Here is a 20,775-nt window from a genome sequence, read left to right on the forward strand (position 1 = left end):
TTCATTCACTCTATCAAGAGCAGGAAAACTCCTCAGCTAAAACATGTTTAAAACTGGGATTTAAAGGACTCACTGCCAGAAACTTTCTAGCAAATGTGGAGATTTTGATTGTACTTGCAGAAATGTGTGGTTTAGACCTGTATGCCAAGGTCTGGATGACATTTATTGTCCTACGTGAAGTCCTGAAATCTTCAGAAACATTAGGTTGCTTTAAAACTCTGTACTATTTTTTCCAATCATATGTTTCTCTGGGGTTGATCCGAGCATGACTGGGAAATGCCAAAGGCCCAGATGGAATCTCTCTCAGAGCCAAACCAGCACTTCTCACCGACAAGCCACTATGCCTTGGCTAGAAGCTGGATCGGGGTGTGAAGACTGATGCTGACAGACCTCCATCTACTCTGCACGGTTACGGTAACAGTTTTATTCTCAAACTTCTAAGTGCTGCTTTACTTGGCCGTAGGGGAGCTCTCCGGGCGCACCGTTCCGGCTCGAGCAGCCCTTCCCGCTGCTCCGCCCCGCCGGGCTCCGCGAGGGCCGGGAAAGGGTGTCGGACCCCGCTCCCCCTAGCGCAGCTTTCTGGGCGGAGCGGCCCCGGTCCCGCGGCGAGACCAGCATCCCTGCTCGGCGGGGCGGCCGGGGGGGGGGGCGCGGAGCGGACGGTGGCGGCAGCGGGAGGAAGGAGAGGGCTGGCCTCAGGCGCTGGGCAGCCACTGGCACGGGAGCTGCCCCCGCCTCGCCTCCCGCGGCGGGAGGATAAAGGCACCTGGCCCGGCGCTCTGCGCTACCGGAGCGGGGAGGCGGCGGCGGCGGACGAGCGGACGTGCGGGGGTCGAGCCGGGCCCCTCCGCGTAGCCCTCTCCATGCGCCTGGCCGGCGGTGCCGGCTCCCCTCGGGCCGCGCCCTCGCCCGGGAACGGCAGCCAGTGGCGAGAGACAGAGCCGGGCGGCGGCGGCGGCAGCCCCAGCCCCGAGGCGTGGTCGGGGTCTCCCAATGGCAGCCTGGGCGGCTGGGACCCCTTCGGGCGGGACGAGGAGCTGGCGAAGCTGGAGATCGCGGTGCTGGCCGTCACCTTCGCGGTGGCGGTGGTGGGGAACGGCAGCGTGCTGCTGGCCCTGCGGCGCACGCCGCGCAAGGCGTCTCGCATGCACCTCTTCATCCGCCACCTCAGCCTCGCCGACCTGGTGGTGGCCTTCTTCCAGGTGCTGCCCCAGCTCTGCTGGGAGGTGACACACCGCTTCCACGGTTCCGACGGACTCTGCCGCGTCGTCAAGCACCTGCAGGTCTTCGGCATGTTCGCCTCGGCGTACATGCTGGTGGCCATGACCGCCGACCGCTACATCGCCGTCTGCCATCCGCTGAAGACGCTGCAGCAGCCCACCAAGCGCTCGTACGGGATGATCGCGGCAGCCTGGGCGCTCAGTCTGCTTCTCAGCACCCCGCAGTACTTCATCTTCTCCCTCAGCGAGGTGGAGCGCGGCTCGCAGGTCTACGACTGCTGGGCGCACTTCATCATGCCCTGGGGGCCCCGCGCCTACATCACCTGGATCACCGGCGGCATCTTCGTCGCGCCCGTCCTCATACTCATCACCTGCTACGGCTTCATCTGCTACCGCATCTGGCGCAACGTCCGGGGGAAGACGCGCCCGGGGGAGGCGGTGGCGTCGGGGGAGGAGGCGGCGGCGGTGGCAGCGGGTGGCGGGCGGCGGGCGGGTAGCGGCGGCCCGCGGCGGGGGCTGCTCCTCGCTCCCTGTGTCAGCAGCGTCAAGACCATCTCCCGCGCCAAGATCCGCACCGTCAAGATGACCTTCGTTATCGTGTCGGTGTACGTTGTTTGCTGGGCGCCCTTCTTCACCATCCAGATGTGGTCCGTCTGGGACCAGCGATTCCCCTGGGTCGGTAGGTGACGCCTTCAGTTCCCCCACCAGCCGCCCCGCACGCGTTAGGGTCCCCCGGGGGTGCAGCCGGCTGTCCCGGGCGCTGCACATTCCTGAGCCGAGCGTGGGGGAGACGGGGCGCGAAGCGGAGAGTGGGACCGGGGCGCGAAGCGGAGAGTGGGACCGGGCTCGCTCTCTCGGCGCCACCCGGCCGAACGGGCCCCTCTCCCGCCGGGGAATAGCGGCTGAACGCCCTTGTGCGGGCAGGTGAGACAGCCCTCGGGGCCGCCCCGCCGGCACCTCTCGTACTCGCGGACCTGGCGGCGCCGGGGGCGGCGGTCGCGACGCTCGGCTCGGCCTGTCCCGGGAGCAGGCTGGGCCCCCGGAAAGGAGCAGCAGCCGCTGGGTTCTCATCCAGAGCAAAGCGAGCGAATGGAAAATGGCAAATATTTGCTGCCATAATTTGAGCCAGCAACATTTTCGTCCGTTTGAAGCTGCCGATATGAAAACTTAAGAAACGTTTTATGTTACTGTGGAGCATATACACATATATGTCAGGAGGAGTTATAAGCCTTCTTTTCTGTATCTGCTATCTAATAATGAGGTTGAGTGCACCCTGAACCCTTCCTCTCAGCAGGGCAGCCACCTCTGAGTAGCCCCTTTAGTCAGTCACCAGTTTGCATGAATCAGTGGCAATGTAGATTTTGGAGTTATCTGTCCCACTGTTAAATATGGCTAAAAATAATTCATGAGTTTAAATGCTATTGCATAGGTAATGAGCAGGCAGCATTATATGGCAGGCACCATATACCCTCTTTCCTCATAATGAGAATGAAGTAAATCAAAATGTTGGAATTCATAGGTTTTTTATTTTTTTTTAATATACCCAAATTATTGCTTCTAATTAATTATTGTAGTGAGAGCATTGATTGCCTCTAGCATGGGACTAAAGTCAAGGCTAAAGGCTTGTGGTGTGCAAATAGATTTTTTTTTTTTTTTACTTAAAAAGAAATGAAACCTAATTGAAGAGATGGTATTTGCTAGGTTTGTTTGAAGATTCTTTAAATCTATGGAACTGCATAACACAGCAATTACGCTTCTTTGGAGATTTCATAATTACAAAGAAAGATCATTAATAAGTGGTTAGACTAAATATATATATACAGTATTTGATCTAACTATCGACTAGTTATTAAAGGTAGAAGACAACAGCATTTTCATGGCATAGTGCTAACTTCGATTTTCCCTTAGGTAAAATTTGTTTAATCTCCAAAATCCAGATTTGATCAACAAGCCAGTAGTCAGTTGAGCATTCAACACTTTTCAGCGTGATGATGTATACAGCAAAATTCAGTGTTATTGAAAGCAGTGGGAAATCAGTGGGAATTTTGCCATTGTCTCCCAGGGTTCTGGATAAAAACTGTTCAATATTTAAAATATGAGCTTATCAACACATGGATACACATCAGTGGAAATGGGACTAAAGCAGTATTTTGGATGGATTATGCCATAAATTATTTTGTCACAGCTTTTTGAAGTCTGTTCAGACAAATTCCCATTGACTTCAACGGCAGCCTTACATAAATAAGAACTTTCCTGATAATGTTCTCATTACTCATTTCAAATGCTGCAGCTCAACTTTTAGAACTAGAATATTTAGGAAAATAAATCCAACAGTTAATGAAGCTATTGGTGCAAATTCTTTTGATGATTAAATGTCTTTCTTCCCCCCTCCCCAGATTCTGAAAACACTGCAACTACTGTTACGGCTCTGCTGGCCAGTCTGAACAGTTGCTGTAACCCATGGATCTACATGTTCTTCAGTGGGCACCTCCTGCAAGACTGCATACAGAGCTTCCCTTGCTGTCAAAAAATAAAGCAAACGCTGAGTAAAGAAGATTCAAACAGCAATAGCAGGCGACAGACTTCTTTCACCAACAATAGAAGCCCAACCCACAGCCTAAACACCTGGAGGGAGATGCCCCTCTCTAAATCAACGAGCTTCATTCCCATTCCAACATGAGACAGGCTATGGGACAGGAGGGCATGACACTTTATGCCTGTCAAAGGCATCAGTCACGGTACCAAGGAATGACTAACATGGCTATAAGGCTAACATGCTGCCTTGCTCAATAAGCTATCCTGCAGCATGTAAATTATTTTCTGAAAGGTATTTAGAACTTGGGCAACTGATAAGGAAGGCACGGCAACAATAAAGCAATTATTTTTTTAAATAGAATTTATTTTAATTTTTTGTCTGTTTCTAAAATAATAAGTGCATTGTTTGCTTGCTATTTAAAGCAGTAAAAATAGTAGAGTTATCATGTTTTGGAGTAACTCCACTCTGTAGTGTTAATGCATAAAACTTCTCATGATTGTCGGATGAAGTCACAGGGAAAGAAGACAATATGAGCAAGACTACAGATTAGTATTAAACACAAAAAGAAAGAAGGTGGGAAAAAGTCCTGGCTGTCCAAATAAAGAACACAGACTCTGAGTTGTTGGAATTCAGTTGCTTATACTGCTTTATCTTGTAAAGATCCAGCAATTCTCAGATACTGAAATTTAACAGCCCTGCTAAAGACAAATCCTTTAGTATTGTCAGTGTATGTGTGTGTATGGTGGGTGAGCATTTTTAGGGTAACATTTCTTCTTCCCTTCATGTTGATGTAAGTTCTACAATATATTTGTGTGTGTGTATGTGTTGTTGCATCTACCTTCATTTTTTTAAACTAATTTGAAAAATATATTGATAAATAAGTATGACAAGCTATGACTAGCTCAGCATTGTTACAAATAAATATACCAAGAAAATGCATAATGAATACCAGGACAACTTGCTTTATGGGTAAGAATTGCATATTCTCTTTTTTTCTTCATTAAGATCAAGCTAGGATCAAGCCACATTTGGTTGTCAAGCAAATACCCCATCAGTTCAGTAGAGTGTGGCATTTGGTAAGAGCCATAGAACCAGTATATTCCAAGACAGAAATCTGAGAATCAAACTTACAAGTCTTCTTATCTTTAGTTTTAAGGAGGGAACATATGAAAATTGTCAATGTTGTTGGTTTGTCTTTTCTTTTTTTTTTTTTAATTACCAGATCACAACAATATAGCACTCAAAATTGGCAGGAAAGTGCAATAAAAATTAATCACAACACATTTGCTAATTACAAAGCTTTCCAGGTGTGCTTGTTTTCTCTACAATGCATGCCAAGTAGTCTGTAGTTCATTCAGATGCTAAATAAACCTGTTAAGTCTTTCAGTGGAGTATGTAATTTATCTTAAGGTTGGATTTTGAAGCTCCTTGAATAAGTTTTGCTGTGATTTTTAGTCTTGAGGATCATTTTGAGAAGTACAGCTACCTGTCTTCTCCATTTTCCTGAACATTCTGGATCCTGAAATCCAGGTGTTTTCCTGCTGCTGGAGCAGTGGAACATGTACCTGGCTACATAACATGCATGTAAGGAGAAACCTCAACAGCAGGTTTCTCTTTTTCCCACCAAAACCTAACAAGATTGCTTTTCTAATTGCTTGAGGAGAGTAAAAAATGGGGTCACCATGTGGCTTTCACTGAGAATAGTCCCCATGCCTGTCCCAATAATGGCAGCAGAAATTAATAGAGCTAGATGCTGGATAAGATCGTATTAAACCTGTTATCCAGTCCAGAAGCTTCCAGACATATCATCCGGTCAAAGAATAGGGAATATTATAGCTAAAAAAATTTTTTTAAAAAAATCGATTTTGTAGTCACTAAAGAAAATCTTGTCTCTTCTCTCTACTTTCCTTGTTAGCATTTTCTGTTCTTCAGGACAGAAATCTGGTCTAATGTTTTGTTGTTGTTCAAAACACTAGAACCCAGAGGACAGCATGGTGGAATAGCTTATATTTAACGACTACCTTTTGACCACCTTTAGTACACAAATGTGACTACAGCTCTCAGCAGTTCTGGATGAAGGTTTGTGAACCTAAAGTTGCATTTAAGTCCAAAAAATGCATGCAATGGTGTTGTGTGTGTATACTTGTGCACATTATATGTACTGCATATATTTTGCAAGTAGGTAATTAACAGTTACTGAAATTGCAAATGTTTCAAATTAAGTACATTATCCTTTGCCTAGTTTTCTCTTGGTGCTACTGCTTTCTTTGTACATGAAATCTATTAAAAAGCAATTAGCTGTACTAACAGAATTTTCATGTTTGCATAATTGAATTGTTTTTCTATTGGGCTTTATATTCAAAGAGAAAAGATAATGAGAAAACATATGAAGAATGATGTTGATGACAAAACTGAGCTAATGGCCAATGTATATATTAAAGCAAACAGACTCAAAATTATGAATTTTAGTTTCTTCTAAATATGTTATAAAATCTAGGCTTACACTTGAGGCTTTCTGCAATTAAATTGACAACACAGTTTAACAGTATTTCGTTTTCAGGCATCTTTTGCAAATACTGAATTTTTCATATAATTGTAGCACTGGAAGATACAGCCCATATTTTTCAGTTGTTCATCTGTGGAGATTTTTTTTTTTTTAACAGCTGTTTTGAGTTATTATGAGGGCACACTAATGGAAACAGAAGGAAATAAAAAATTGTGAAACCATTGCATGTTTAAAACATGGAAACATGCTCTAATAAACCTATATATTTGTTTGATCAGAAGCTTTCTGGGGTTTTTTTGCTTATCTAGATTTTGCAGGACCAGAAGTGTATGTGGTAATACAATACATATTTTGCAAAATGTAAAATTTCTTTGTTAATTTTAATAAGTTGTTTCCATGAAAAGCTTTAAGGAGTGAACAAAACTAAAATGTTTTTCTATTACACATAGTGCATGAAGGACATGAACAAAGAAGCAACGTGCAGTCAGCTTTTGACTATATGCTGCTAGTATTGTTAAAACATGTAACTTAGCATTTCTATAGGTGTTATTTTGATATTTTTGCTTTATTTTATTTTGTTTTACTTTATTTTATTTTAAATAGTCAGCTTCTAATGTAAAACATGATTGAATGGATAAGCCTACACTCTGTTGTTTGTTCTGGTGTTACCAGAATTGCAGCATTTTAAAAATAATTAGGTGGCAAAAGTGGAGATGATACAGAACATGGAAAGGATTTTGTTCTTCTACATATGAAACATAAGTTGCTAGAAAGCTTCTTTTCATTAATTTCTTTTTAAATTTGTAGGTAAATATATTGTTGGCTCAGAAAAAAAAAAATTCTGTATTACCACATCACGGCCAAAATCTACGAGAAATCACAAGAGACACAAGTTCACGTGTGCCCAGTACTGCAAAGACAAAGCTTTTGTCTCCAGAAAATCTTATGGCTGGTTCCAAATTGCCTAGATTGAAGGACCTTGCTAAAGTTCATGCATGCTCCTTTCCAACTCATGCATACGGAAAGCAGAGCAGAAGAAGGGAAGGATCTGCAGAGCTAGAGGTTGTTCCAGGGCAGGTACCCAGCTTTGGGAAGTGAACCCAGATTTTACAGTAGAGCTACTGCTGAGATATAGTTATTGCATAGAAGAAACTCTTACAGATTTCTCCTAGACTGAGTTCCCCACTTACAGAAAGGACTAGTTAAATACAGTGTCCTCTCCTAAAAAAGTGTCTGCATGAGTTTCAGTTGTGCAGTCCCTTCTGTACAGGATGGGAGGAAGTTTGTTGTCTTCGTGAAAGACTGGGGAGGCAGACAGGAGTTTGTGTGCTAAGCACTAGTTGGAGCTATAGTTATTGTTTTCTGTGTTTTTCTTTAGGAATTGGTTTTGCTGGAAAACGTGTCACTTGCTACTTGGATAAAGGAATTGTAGGATACGTAAATGAACAGGTTTCTGAGTCCAGGGATAGATCACAGTTGCTCCACAGGGGGCAGTCCTGGCTGGTTCAGGTAACAGTCACTCACACAAGAGTAGGTCCAGCTAGTCTTTAAAAAGGCAGGGAACTGCTGAAAGTAATGTAAGTCATGCAGAAGGGTTTATGCAGGTATGCAAAAGCAAGCAAACAACAATCACAACTGGTGCCTGCTGAGCTTTGTTAGAGCCAGCCAGCAAGGGTCTGCCTCTCCCAGACAAGTCCTGCAAAAACCCTGGATCCTGAATGGTGTTAATTAACACTGTAGCACTGTTTGGTACAGCTGCTCAGTAATTTGCCATGAATTAGTATAAACTTGCTTAGAGTAACAGTTTACATGCAAATTAGCTTTAGGTCTCCATAAGGACATTTTTAGCTGAATTCTTGACACAGTCCATTGGGTTACTTCATTTCTGAAAAGCAAGACTGCAAGGTAGAATCAGGAGTGCAAAGCTCTCTTCTCAGCTGTACAGTGAGGAGACCGGCAAGTCTCTTTAGTTGCAGGTGGACAAGATGTTGTTGGGTATGGGTGAACTTTCCTCTAATCAGAGAATAATCTTTTGCACAATTCCAATATTTTTCCCATTTCCAACTTTTTTTTTTTTTCGGAGGGGGGTGGATGGGAGGGGAAGCTTCGGGATATAGCACTTTGTCTGCAAGCAGCTTTAGAAAAAATTGTTGGGATCAGTGGAAGGACATCTACAAATTCCCCATCTCTTCATTAGCTTGTGTTTTCTTCCTTTTACTGATGAAACAAATGCAGGAGTGCCTTTCCTTCCGTGTCATGTCAAATTAAGTAATTCCCTAGAACAGTTTTGAGCTGCTGTGGTTCATTATGGGTGTAAGGTGCTAACACTATTAACAATTGCATAAGTAGGAATTAAGATTTAATGACCTCCAATTGCAGAAATAAGGACTACTGTTTCATGAGTGTCTATTGTTAAATTGATTGTGCTACTACTGTTGGCAACAGGACAAAATGCTCTTGAGATCACAGTCCTCTTTCCATGGCAGTATTTTTTGTGCTTAGGACTACAACATTTTATTTTTCCCGGTCAAATGTGCTAGGCCTAGTTCTGGATTATGCTTCCAAGTGACAGTGGCTGCATATCTAGTATTGGTCATGTTAATTTACTGATGCCTGAATTATCCATCCTCAGTTCAGGGTAATGATATTTATCTTTCTCCGTAAGTTCTTATAGGGCACATGGGTAAGAAGTACAATGTACAAGTTCAATATTCCTTTTCAAGCAAAGCACTTGCAATGAAGGCTGTAGGTGTCCCATCAGCTTTTACAGCTTTGTAGCAAAACCTGACAAAACTTCTTGGCTCTCCAGGCATAAAACCTGTTCTGGAAGTCAAGGAGCAGGTAACCAGAGACTTGCACAGTAACTGCCCCAGCCTGTTCCACCACTACTGGTGTGATCGCTCCTGCCATAGTCTTTCCTGACCCTGGTATGGATGGCTGCAGCAACAATGGGGACAGGGTCCACAGGAGCAGCAGCAGACGGAGTTGTAATTAAAGCATAAATTCCTTTTGGAGGGAGGAATGTGGATCTTATCAAATAAAAAACCCACAGTGAGTACTGGGAGAGAGATGAACTGGTGACTCAGAGAGCAAATAAAACATGTCTTAGCACAAGGGTTATTTGAAAGTATAAAAATGTTTTCCATTTTGCAATTTGAAGATATGTTTTATATATTTAGAAAAAGACCCTCTTGTCTCCTGGAACTGTAGTGATACGAAGCTTTTACAAATCTAATAAGTGTCTCTGCTGAGATGTCTACAAGTCTATGTCTAAAAAAGGACAATGATCTCTCCAGGCTAAAACATTCAACATGTGATTTGTAAGTTCTTGGCCCTACAATACAAACTTGTTCTGTGGGAAATATGGACAGACAGAGTTTTCAGGGAGGAGAAAGGAAGGAGCCTAAATATCATTCCTCTTTTTTTGGAAAGAAGTGATAGTCAGGCTGCATAACAAAATCTTCAAACTAAAAGGCAACAATCTTCCTGTTATTTTAGAAAGCTTTTGATTGAAGGTGGTGTGGAAGTGAGAAGCAGTGGATGAAGAACCTGAAGGATTAGGAGGCATGTAACTTCTTAGCATTATTATCAAAAGGAGAAACTTGCTTAGGTGCTGCTCAAATGTTTTTCTAAATAAGAGTAGTAACTGTACAAAATAGCGGCAAAAGTAACAAAAAATTTGATAGCAAATTCTCTTTTCTGGTTCACTGTAAAGCAGGCAGAGTTACGCAGTAAGACATCTTCAAACTGGGGTAGATATGGACAAAGGCATCCTCTGAAATACTGTAGGTGTTGGTCACTTCAGAGGAAACCACAGTATTGTTGGATGATATCACAAAAATAAGGAAATCCAATCATCAGGCTGATTTCCTACACAATTAATCTGAGTAATTCTCTTCCAGAGAAGAAGAAAACATTATTAAATAGCCATCATAATATTTTCTAAATGTGAGACATTTCAGTGTTTCCATGGGAGCAAAGGAGGGGCTTCCGAGTATTAGACTAGACATAGAGCTAAGGATTGAGTTCAGTGAGACATTTGGGCATTCATGTGGATTTCAGTCATTATGTAGTCCCATTATCTCCAATATTCCAGACACTGTGAGGGCAGTCAGGGCAACAAGGAATTATATACAGTAAATAATAAAAAAACCCAAAAGATAGGTTTGTGTGACTATATATAACCTCATTTCCCAAACCAAATTGTACTCATCTTTTTCAACAGAAAAGAACAATGATTTAGTTATGTGTCTCTGATAACGTAGTTCACCATGAAGTTGATGTTCAGAGGCTCAAGAATCCCAAGTTCTGATATATGGTTATAGAAGTTCTTTATTAAAGGGATAAGTTTGAAGTGTTATTAAATTGAAGAGGAGCTGGGAAAATGGGGAGAGAGTTCTGCCTTTGTTCTCTTTTGTTGTTTGTTTGGAATTTGGGATTCTTTTTCATCTATTATGACAATTCCCCTGAAAAGCTATATTTTAAATATGCCATACTGGAGATAAGATGGTCAAAGCACCATGAAGAATCCGATCTTGACTCACTCTTTAAATGTAAGATGTATCATTAACACTTGCTCTTCTGTTGCACAGAGGTCACAGTGTGAGCCATAGTGTAATTAAACAACAAAATCTCATTTTTTCCTAAATTTAAGACCCGAGTGCCTCAATATGGACATTCAAAGCTGGAGAACACAAAGGTGGAATTTGTCTGCATTAATGTACCTGCAGTGCAGGTGGGTCCATCTGAGCAAGAGTGATTATTTTTGTAGCCAATGCAGAACTAGTTTCTGGAGTCCAGTGAGTCATTATATGACAGATATCAAGAACACTGCCCTTATCTCCACTGATATATGGATGAGAAAATCATTTACTCATTGTTTTTAATGGCAAGTATACCACTAGCTCAAATTGGTACACCTGTATTGCAGATAGTGTAGGTTTTAGTGACAGAAGAGATCAGAAGGGATCTCCACATTAGTAGTTCAGGATTTTACTTTCTTAAAGGGCAACTACAAAATGTTGCCATCTAATAGCATCATCTTGATTTGAATGCAGTTGATGATGCTGTCCCAATAGCTAACCAAGACGGCTCATATTGCAAAGATTCTGCCAGCCAGGTGCCTTTGTTAGTCATGTCACAAGAAAGACCAAAATCAAAATGAACCAAGAGATCAATTTACCTCCTCACACCTGGATGACATCTCTAGCCTTACAAAGATGGAATAATCTCTGCAGCTAATCTCTCAGTGTGTCCCATCTCTTCATGCTGAACCTTTACAGGTTTCATCTCCTTTGTCTTTAAAGGTAGATTTGCAAGAAAATCCTTAATTAGGTAAAACTCTCTATATACTCAGATAATACAATCCTAAGGGTCAATGTACAACAAAGAAAGATATATCTTAATACTCAAAGTGTTAAGATGGGGGGAAAAAACATAAAGACAATACCTAAAATTCTTAATAATGTTGTGTGGAGGAAAAAGGAATAATAGGGAAAGCAAGAGTGGCATGTTAGGTTTGTCTGCCACATACTGCATATGAAGTCCTGATTTCCTATGAAATCTGCATGATTATAAACTTTGAGAATATAATCAGTGTAAAATGATTTGCACCTGCTCCCATCAATGACCTTTGTCAACAGAAGTAGAAGCACTGTAAGAAAAAAGGAGGCAATGATCTGGTCAGCATATTTCCTTCCCAAGTGCTTAAGTGCAAAGTTAAGGTGACTTAATGGTTTAGTGGAAAAAAAAACGCAGATTTGACCTTTTTGATGAAAAATGTCCTTTTTTCCACCAGAGATATGAGGTTCCTGTAAAATAAAGAAACAAGCTCTGTGTGCCTCCAAGTCCATGTACCCTGTGGTTTGTGGGTGAGGGGTGTGTGTGTGCAGGTTTTCCCTAAGTATAGGGAAAATAGGTAGCATGAATCAGACACCCCAAAAGCCTGTTCAGCACACTCCAGCTCTCTCACTGGAAAGACACTTTGGTTTGGCAGTACTTACTCTTCATGTACCAACAGAATTGAGCTTCTGTGTGTATATTCCCATTACAAATTTTAAATCCTTCTGAAGACAAGGACACAAGGGAATGCAGACACTCACTGGAACACTTGCACTTGCATCTTTCTGCATGAACCCAGGAGAAGGGTACGGGCAGGGGTTACCTGCACTGCTGCTGGGCTGGCAGCAGAGCAGAGAACCACACTTTTCTGCACTGCTCCTGCTCCAGGTTAGCAGGCTCTGGGAAACCAGGCAGGCTGTCGCCCCACCACTGGAGTATGTTGGAATACCTTCAGGTGAGGTGTTCCAGACCACCAATGTAGGTACCTATCCTCCCTTGCCTCTGTGTGAGCCTGGAGAGAAACTGGGTCTCTTTTGGCAGACCAGTGGTTAAAACCCTTTTCTACATGCTGCTATCTGGGATGGGAACATTTCCAAAAATTGGGGCTGAATTTCTTCAACAATGAAAAGCCAGATCACGGAGGGATAAGTCTATAAAAATGTCTTGCAGATGAGATGAGAACTAAATAGGAGGGGTTTCTTCTGTTTGTTTTTTTCTATTTTGTTTTTGTTTGTTTCTTTCTTTTTTTGAATATCAAACATGTGGTAGCTGAGACTCCTTTCAGTGATCTTGTTTTCAGGAGTTGAGAAATAGAGATGCAGTAGACCCACCTCTTTATGTCTAATGTTTTATGGGAGAATAACAAGTTTTTTGCTTCAAAACACAGAACTAACCTATCTTAGTCTTGTTGAGGTCTGTGCTTGACAAGGTACTAATTTCTCACATCAAGAGCTGATGAAAAATTAGTCAAATAGCTTTATGTATTTTGACTTTAACCTCTTTTTACCAGCTTTAATCAAGACACTTTCAATGTAGCGTTTTCTGGTGAAAGAGGTTTATCACAGAATAATTTGTTAAGACAAAAGTATAAACCCTTTATTTATTAACATTTTCCTGTAGTGTTAGTGGTTTATGACTAACCACATCTTATCATAGAATCATAGAATTGTTTGGGTTGGAAGGGACCTTTAAAGGCCATCTAATCCAACCCCCCTGCAGTGAGCAGGGACACTTTTGACTAGATCAGGTTGCTCAGAGCTCCATCCAGCCTGACCTTGAATGTTTCCAGGGATGGGACATCTACCACCTCCCTGGGCAACCTATGCCAATGTTTTAACATCCTCATCTTAAAAAGCTTCTTTTTTTTATATCTAATCTAAATAGATAAATATAATCTTTTCCCTTTATTTAAAACTTGGTCTGAGATTATAGTTTCCAGAAGGTTTGGAAATGTTCCTCTGTTTTATCTGATATGAATCCTCAAGCTTTCATTTCAGTGAAGAAGCCAGACCAAGCCAACATATTACTAATTAGCAGAAACACTGATAATATATGCCAGGCATTTGGATTAATCAGTTATAAAAAATAAATATTTTAAAACACATTTTCTCCAGACTCTGGGATTTATAGGTATTATATGAGAGAAAGAAGGTAGTCTGACATGAAAAGCATTTGAAACTGTTCATTCTTTATCTTTTTATTAATCTTCTTAACTTAAAGTTCTTTTCTGTCTTGCAATCATGTACTAAGCACAAAAGAATACTTCCATCATCTTACAGAAAAAATTTCCAAGCATAATACAATGATCTTTATGCTTATCTGACCTGTAAAATACAGAATGCCATGCTTATTGGAGATACCAATTATAAGAACTAAACCATGCAAACACACCTTCAGTTAATCTACCTTTGATCTTTTGTTTAACTGTTTCTCATCAGAAAGTATTCATTTCTTAATTTCAGCACTTTTCAGTGAAAGCATTTGTACAAAGAAGGAAATTTGCTTGCTAGACACGCAGCCCTGTTACATGCAGTAAAGCAACAGCAGTGTGGGGATGAGAAACAACAAACGCTCTTTGTCGCAAAAGGAAATGGCTGCAATTCTGTCACTTTAATAGTGGGAGAAGATATATGTGAGACAGAAATAATACAAGCTCTAACACTACTGTATGACTCCAAGGACTAGGGAAGGTCAGCACTGTTTGTCCCCAGAGCAGGCTATGCCTGAGGAGCCAGCCCTGGTGTTTCTGGCTCCTCAGTCTATGCTATTTTGGTTGACTAAAGCCATGGTTTTATGTAGCACTGCCTTAGGTTTCCCAAATGGGCATCTGTCACACCTCTAGCCAGGCTGTCCCAGCTCAATTCATGGCTGTTGCTCCTCTGCTGGGAGAGTGGCAATCCTGAGAAGAGCTGGGTTTCATCCTCTCTGCAGCTGCCCTTCCAAGGATGACAGACTGCTGCTGAAGCACCTTGTGGCTCCTCTTTACCAGAAGAAACAAAACCAATCCCTCATCCTCTCCTCACCACTGAGTACCTTGCAGCCTGCTACTGTGCACTCTTCAGGTTCTCCACATCCCTCTTCAGCAGGGTGCCCAAATGGGACCAGCTATGGCCCTACCTGCAGCAAGCAGAGCTTGATCTGCAAATCGCTCTTCCCAATGTAGCCCTTTTCCCAATTTCTGCTTGTTCCTAGTCAGAGTGTGCTGTTGGCTTGTGCTTGCCCAGTCATCCATCCTGGCAGTCCTCTTCTCCAGCAGATTTAGGTAGTCATTACAGCATTTCCAGAGTCTGGGGTACAGCCACATGACCCACAGGCACAGATGAAGGAGTGTCCCTCAACACTGATCTCTCACCAAGGTTCTCTGTCTGCTCCGCAGTCACACTGAGGCACAACCCAACAGCGGGACAGGGCTGAAGCAGGATTTCCTCAGCCCACCTCTGTGCTCTCCCAGACCAGATCAAAGACCAGAGATTTTGCAAACAGGTGATCAACTTTCCTGGCTTCCTCTGTGTCAATTAAAAAAAACTAGATCAGATATTTCTTTCAAGTCTTAAGCCTTGAGGCATGGTGAAGTTCACACACATAAATTTGCTTTCCCTCAAAAACATCCAATGTGCCTCTGGTCCCTGACTCTTGCTAACCACTCAGGTTTTATTGGGGTTGCCACAGACTACAGTTGTGTCAAGGTCAATGGCACCAATTTCCCAGCACAGATAATGGTGTGTCCGTGCCAGCATCCCAGTGCAGGAGGGCTGACAAGAGCAGATGGGGTCTCTGCAGACTTCCTTGCCTCCTATCCTTGGACACAGCTGGGCTGTGCCACAGCACTGACGCTGAGATGAGACCTACCTATCTGTCTGCCTCTCTGCCTGAAGGCAGAGTGTACTGGAGATCTGTTGGGATATCCCAGCACAGGTACCCCCTTCTCTCTGTGGTGTGTTTGATTGGCCTTGCACCTCATCTCTGGCTTTTGTGAGAAGAACAAGGATGTTCTGTGCTGGGCAGCCTCTGAGGAGTTTTGTAAGTTTTGCTTACCAAAGCAACCACACAGGACTTCAAAACACATGGCTGATAGGGATGTACCTGGGAGATGAGGCGAAGTCTAGATCCCAGGAACAATCTCTGGTAGGCTCCCACCAGGCTTGATGTGCCTGTGGGTGCTGGTAGTGATAGTGTCAGCATGGGAGAATGTGTGGGTACCAGCAAGCAGGATGGATAGGGATTACACCAAGTCAGTGCTCAGCCGAGAGGCATTTCTCAGAGCAGGTTCACCCCTCACCCCTGCCCTGCTAAGGGGTGCTAAAGGTGAATAGCCAGGATATGTAAAAGAGCACTGTAGCACTGGGAGGCAAACTAAGTCCTTGCTAGAGATGTGCAGAAACTTCATGGCTGTGCTGGAAATTAAAGCAAAGTATCTTATTCCCAGTAGAGCGCCTTAAGTGTGAGATGATCTCCTCTCAAGAGCTAACCAGTTGTTGAGAGAGAAAATGTTTGAGAAGTTACAAATTAGCACTGAAGGGTGATCTTGATATTTTTCCCTAGAGGTTGGCAATTTAATTTTTTATAAAATGCTGGCACTTTAAGGACAAAATTATCTTTCTTCTGTGGTGTGCACTCTCAGGCATAAGTAAAACTTCAGTTTTGACAACCTGACAAAGAATTAAAGGGATGTGACACATGTATTATTTTCAGTTGTTCTTGGAGCTGGGCTTGAATGAGCGTCATCTGAAGGGATGCAGTAGGTAAATATATAACTAGCAGGCCAAAGGGCTTTCCAGTCTCTTGTGTAGCTGTAGCGAGGACAGCAGGAAAATTCATGCTTACGCATTGAACCTGACACTCATGATAAAGCTGTGGCAGTGGTACAAAGCACAGTCTTCCCTTTAGGGACTTCTTCATCTCCAATTTGATTGCCTCAGGGCTATCTTTTAAAGATGCTTTAAAGAATCTTTTAAAGAATGCTGTTTGCTATTTTACTTTTTATTGTACTTGGTCTTTTAGCCGGGCTTCGTCTAAGAGCTGAACGAGTTCATATTTATGTTCAAATGAAGCATTTCACTTACTGGTTCTAACACAATGCATTTTTGTGAGCCTTTTCTCAGCCACAACTGAGAATTAATCATTGAATTTCAGTGTTTTCCAACACAATGCATTTTTATGAGCCTTTGCTCAGCCCAACTGGGAATTAATAATTGAATTTCAGTGTTTTTCTCATCCATCTGAATCCAGGTGGGGTTTTCTGTGACCTTTTGTTTACCTTACATTTAGTAGAGGGGTCAATGCTATAACTAAATCAATCTCATGCAGTCTTCTGTATTAAATCAATTGGAGATTAAAGAAAAGAGATTATAGGAGACATTCAAGGATCATGGAAATGCTCCTGGCTTCCTACTGATGTGTGTCTGGAAGTTTGCCGAGGATGTCACTTTTGAAGTGAAATTTATGGCCATACAGAGTTGTATTGCACAGTCCCTCCACCAGCCAGGTCACATTGGCAAGAGGTGATGGAGTGCCACCCTGAAACCAGCAGCTGGCCACAGTCTTGGACAGGACACAGCAGCATTAGTGCAAAACTGCAATCAAATGAATTTGTAGAGATTTGTAAGAGAAATGGTAAGACTGATATGAGTTAATTACGGATTGAAATATTTGTGTGGAAGTTGCAGATGAAACAGTAGAACAAAGTTTAGAAGGAGAGGTAAGATTAATAGCTCTATGTGTGTGATTTCATTCAAAGGAAGAGGAGGAACAAACTGACCTTAAGATAAGGTGACAAGAAGATGAAGAACAGGACTGGCGTCATAAAATAACCAGATAAATAAAGCAAGAATTATGAGGGCTCAGTTGGCATACTGAGGCAAAAGATCCCAAACAGCATCTACTTCTAAAGGGCATGAAGGCAAAGCGGTATCAGTTCCTCACTGTTAGCCCCAAGGTACATGTTTTAGTGCTGCTGAGTGTATGTGTGTGAACATGTGAATGGGTGAAAATCATTGTGGAGATATAGTAAATCAAAATCACCTTTCCCTTCCATAAGACCTCATAGTCAATTAGTGTTATAGTAATTTGCTACAAATTGGCCTTGCTGAGATACAGGAGGGAAAAGCACAACAGAGCACTCAATGATGTAGCAATTCTGCTTTCAGGAGTATCTGTCTCTCGGCCTAGGTCACATGTCAAGGTGTACCAAGTTGGTGGGTGTTATCTCAAGGGTCTGGACACTACACTCTATGGAGTTTGGGACCTGTAATCTGAAATATTTGAAATAAAATGTAGAAGACTTTTGGACAGTATCTGAACTATGTGCTGGCCCACTGAATATTAAGGGTAATGAAAGCATAACTAATGTTGAAACAGGAACAGATGCACCATATCCAATCTTACCTAAAAATAGGATCAAAACCATTTTAGACTTCAGAAATAACAGAGACATATTGTCATCAGCCTTTTCAGTAACATGCAACTGTTCTGTGTCAAATTTAATTCAATCCAGCTGAGACACAAGCCAAATTTTGATTTTGGCTACATAAGTTCTAATTTTGCTGAAAGCTGAAATAATTCTGGTCCCATAGCTCCAAATTTTAGTCCCCCCTTATTTTATAATGAAACTGGAAATGTTAGCAAGCAGTCTTTCAAACTACATCAATTGCAGAATAAAAGTTATCAAAAAGGGAAGAATCTGGGGACAAGGAAGAGATGGAGCAGGAAGATTTTGGGCCATATGACTAACTAATAAATCCCTACCAGGGAAGAAGGCTCAGAGGAGCTGGTCAAGGGTGATGTAACCATGAAGCTCAATGAATAATGTAGAATGTGACTGATAACAGTTGTTGCCAAGAAGTCAACTCTTTTGCAACAGGACTCCTTTGCAAAGGAGAGTAGTCTTTGTTTCAGATAAACAGCTATGAACAGTTGAGTGGCTCAACTGGTAGTATAAATGTTTCTCACCAAGTTCATTAAAATAGTGTAAATGCCTCCCAGAGTAAAGCCAGAACAGTGTGAGGGAGTGAATATTTGGCTCAGCCTGACACAGAGCATAAAAACTAGACAACTAGCAAAATTATTTTTAAGAAAACAAGCTTGAGTTGGCTTCAACACATGTGTTCCTTTCTGGCAACTGGGAATCATAGAATTATAGAATCATAGAATCAGCTGGGTTGGAAGGGACCTCTGAGATCGTCAAGTCCAACCCTTGGTCCACTACTGCCATGGTTACTAGACCATGGCACTAAGTGCCACATCCAGTCTCATCTTAAAAACCTCCAGGGATGGAGAATCCACCACTTCCCTGGGCAGCCCATTCCAATGCCTGATTACCCTTTCTGTAAAGAATTTCTTCCTAATATCTAACCTAAACCTTCCCTGGCAGAGCTTAAGACTGTGCCCTCTTGTCTTACTGGTAGTTGCCTGGGAGAAGAGACCGAATCCCCCTGGCTACAATCTCCTTTCAGGTAGTTGTAGAGCGTTCCCAGCGCCATGGCAGTAAGTATATTATAGAGGCAGATAATGGGAATCACACAGTTATACTGTTTATTGCAATTCCTATTTATATATTTTGCAAAGTCTAACTTACAGTGGTGTTGTGATTTCAACATGTTATGTATTATTCCGCTAAATCAGAAATCCTGTGTAATATCAGCTATCTTTAAATAAGTATATTTGACATTAAGTATTTGACTTTCCGTATGTGCAATATCTAAAAGAACCTGGTCAGGGAGTATTTGACTCTGACAGGTTATTCTTGTCTTCTTTCAGTACTGGGTTGCCCTGGGAATGCTGCTGATCTCTGAGAAAGTGAGAATAAACAGAGTTAGCTTGCCAAAGCAGCCATAACTTTGCCGTGAATAGAGTCCTGCACCCTCCTTTTTCTCATTAACCCTTGTGCATGGACCAAGTTTGACAAATCATCCTTGGCTTGCTAATGTATATGATACAATTTTTGAAGGGATTTTTTTTTGTCATTGTAATATTTGTTTGCAAAATACTACTAATAATAGTAATAATAATAGGAAATATTTAGAACTTCTTTTTTCAGATTGATGACATTTAATATTTGAGCTCCTGTGAAAACCTGGCACTGTGTATTTGGAGATGCCTTCTTCCTAAATTTTCTTTGTTGCTTTGAAAAGTCCCTGAGTACACTAAAGGCAATTCTTCTGTTGAAAGTCTGCTGGATTACAGACAAACCCTTACTCCAAGGTATTTCTTTTAAATTGACAGCAGAGATGGAGTGCTGCATAACTTTGTCTGATAGTAGCCTTAACACAGCTCACTACATGCAGTTCACTGCAGTATTCCTTAGGTGAAGAGACAGAGCTTTGCACATTTCAAAAAGAGAGAGATTCAAATAAGGTTTCCCTCTTCAAAGGCTATAGAAGAGGCCTATATACCTTTCAGATTATGTAGCATGTTGGTTTTTATTCTTAGCAAACACTTCAATAAACATCATTCCCTAAAGTGTTTGGTGTTCTTCAGTTCCTGTGATAAGGAGCGCGACTCCCCTAACCTCTTGGAATATTATAAGGATTTGCCAGTGGAAGGCATAGGGGCTGTTTCCCTCTGGATATGGCTCCTTTATAACCAATTCCCTTTTCAGTGGAGATAAATTAGAGAGAAAAGACTATTTTGAATATCGTTTTCCTAAGACCTCTTAGTCCTTCTACCTCTAGGCCAAATTAAGATTCCCAGTTACACTATATCTTTGCAATATCATTAAAGTCACTGTCCTCTTCCCCTTCATTTTTCTCTCTATTTTAAGATGTAAAAATTGGGGTAGAAATTGCTGAATTTAATAAGTTTTTGTATGCATAAATCTAAGGGTGGATTTTCTTACATTATTTAAAAGTGAATTTCCTTTAGAAATAGCAATCCAGTAGTCCCAGTTGAACCAGCACTGTTTGAAAAATTACAAACGCCTTAAAAGCAAGTTATAATCCACTACAGAACTCCCCTCTACTCCCTGCTGTAAGGATATTTATAGCTAGAAATAAAAAACACATACACAAAAAGAAGATATAAATGGCAAATGATAAACAAGCACTCAAGAGTTGAAAGTCAGTAGAAATTTTTAGATGACCTCAAATGATTTCACATTTTTTAAAAGAACACTCTGTCCACTTCATGACTTGACCAAGGTAAGACAAAATAAAGAATGAGGCAAGCGTTTTTATGGC

The 20,775-nt window shown here is 41.9% G+C and overlaps 1 protein-coding gene across 1 annotated transcript; it reads left to right on the top strand.

Moving 5' to 3' along the window:
- The first annotated feature begins 863 nt into the window (after nucleotides 1-863).
- On the top strand, nucleotides 864-6,451 carry AVPR1A (arginine vasopressin receptor 1A). Its single transcript, XM_017822073.1, has 3 exons — nucleotides 864-1,663; nucleotides 1,718-1,899; nucleotides 3,617-6,451. Exons 1-3 carry the CDS (start codon nucleotides 864-866, stop codon nucleotides 3,898-3,900), a joined length of 1,266 nt encoding a protein of 421 aa, XP_017677562.1. The 3' UTR covers nucleotides 3,901-6,451.
- Nucleotides 6,452-20,775: the final 14,324 nt, after the last annotated feature.

The sequence above is a fragment of the Lepidothrix coronata genome, unplaced genomic scaffold (assembly GCF_001604755.1).
Source record: "Lepidothrix coronata isolate B3197 unplaced genomic scaffold, Lepidothrix_coronata-1.0 Scaffold95, whole genome shotgun sequence".
In the NCBI taxonomy this organism is placed as follows: Eukaryota; Metazoa; Chordata; class Aves; order Passeriformes; family Pipridae; genus Lepidothrix; species Lepidothrix coronata.

Bases quoted from the DNA above. Each gene is read 5' to 3' on its own strand.
- AVPR1A (XM_017822073.1), top strand. From the start codon at position 864: ATGCGCCTGGCCGGCGGTGCCGGCTCCCCTCGGGCCGCGCCCTCGCCC. The intron at 1,664-1,717 runs GTCGGGGGAGGA...GCGGGCGGGTAG, and splicing joins CGCCCGGGGGAGGCGGTGGC to CGGCGGCCCGCGGCGGGGGC. The intron at 1,900-3,616 runs GTAGGTGACGCC...CCCCCTCCCCAG, and splicing joins CCAGCGATTCCCCTGGGTCG to ATTCTGAAAACACTGCAACT.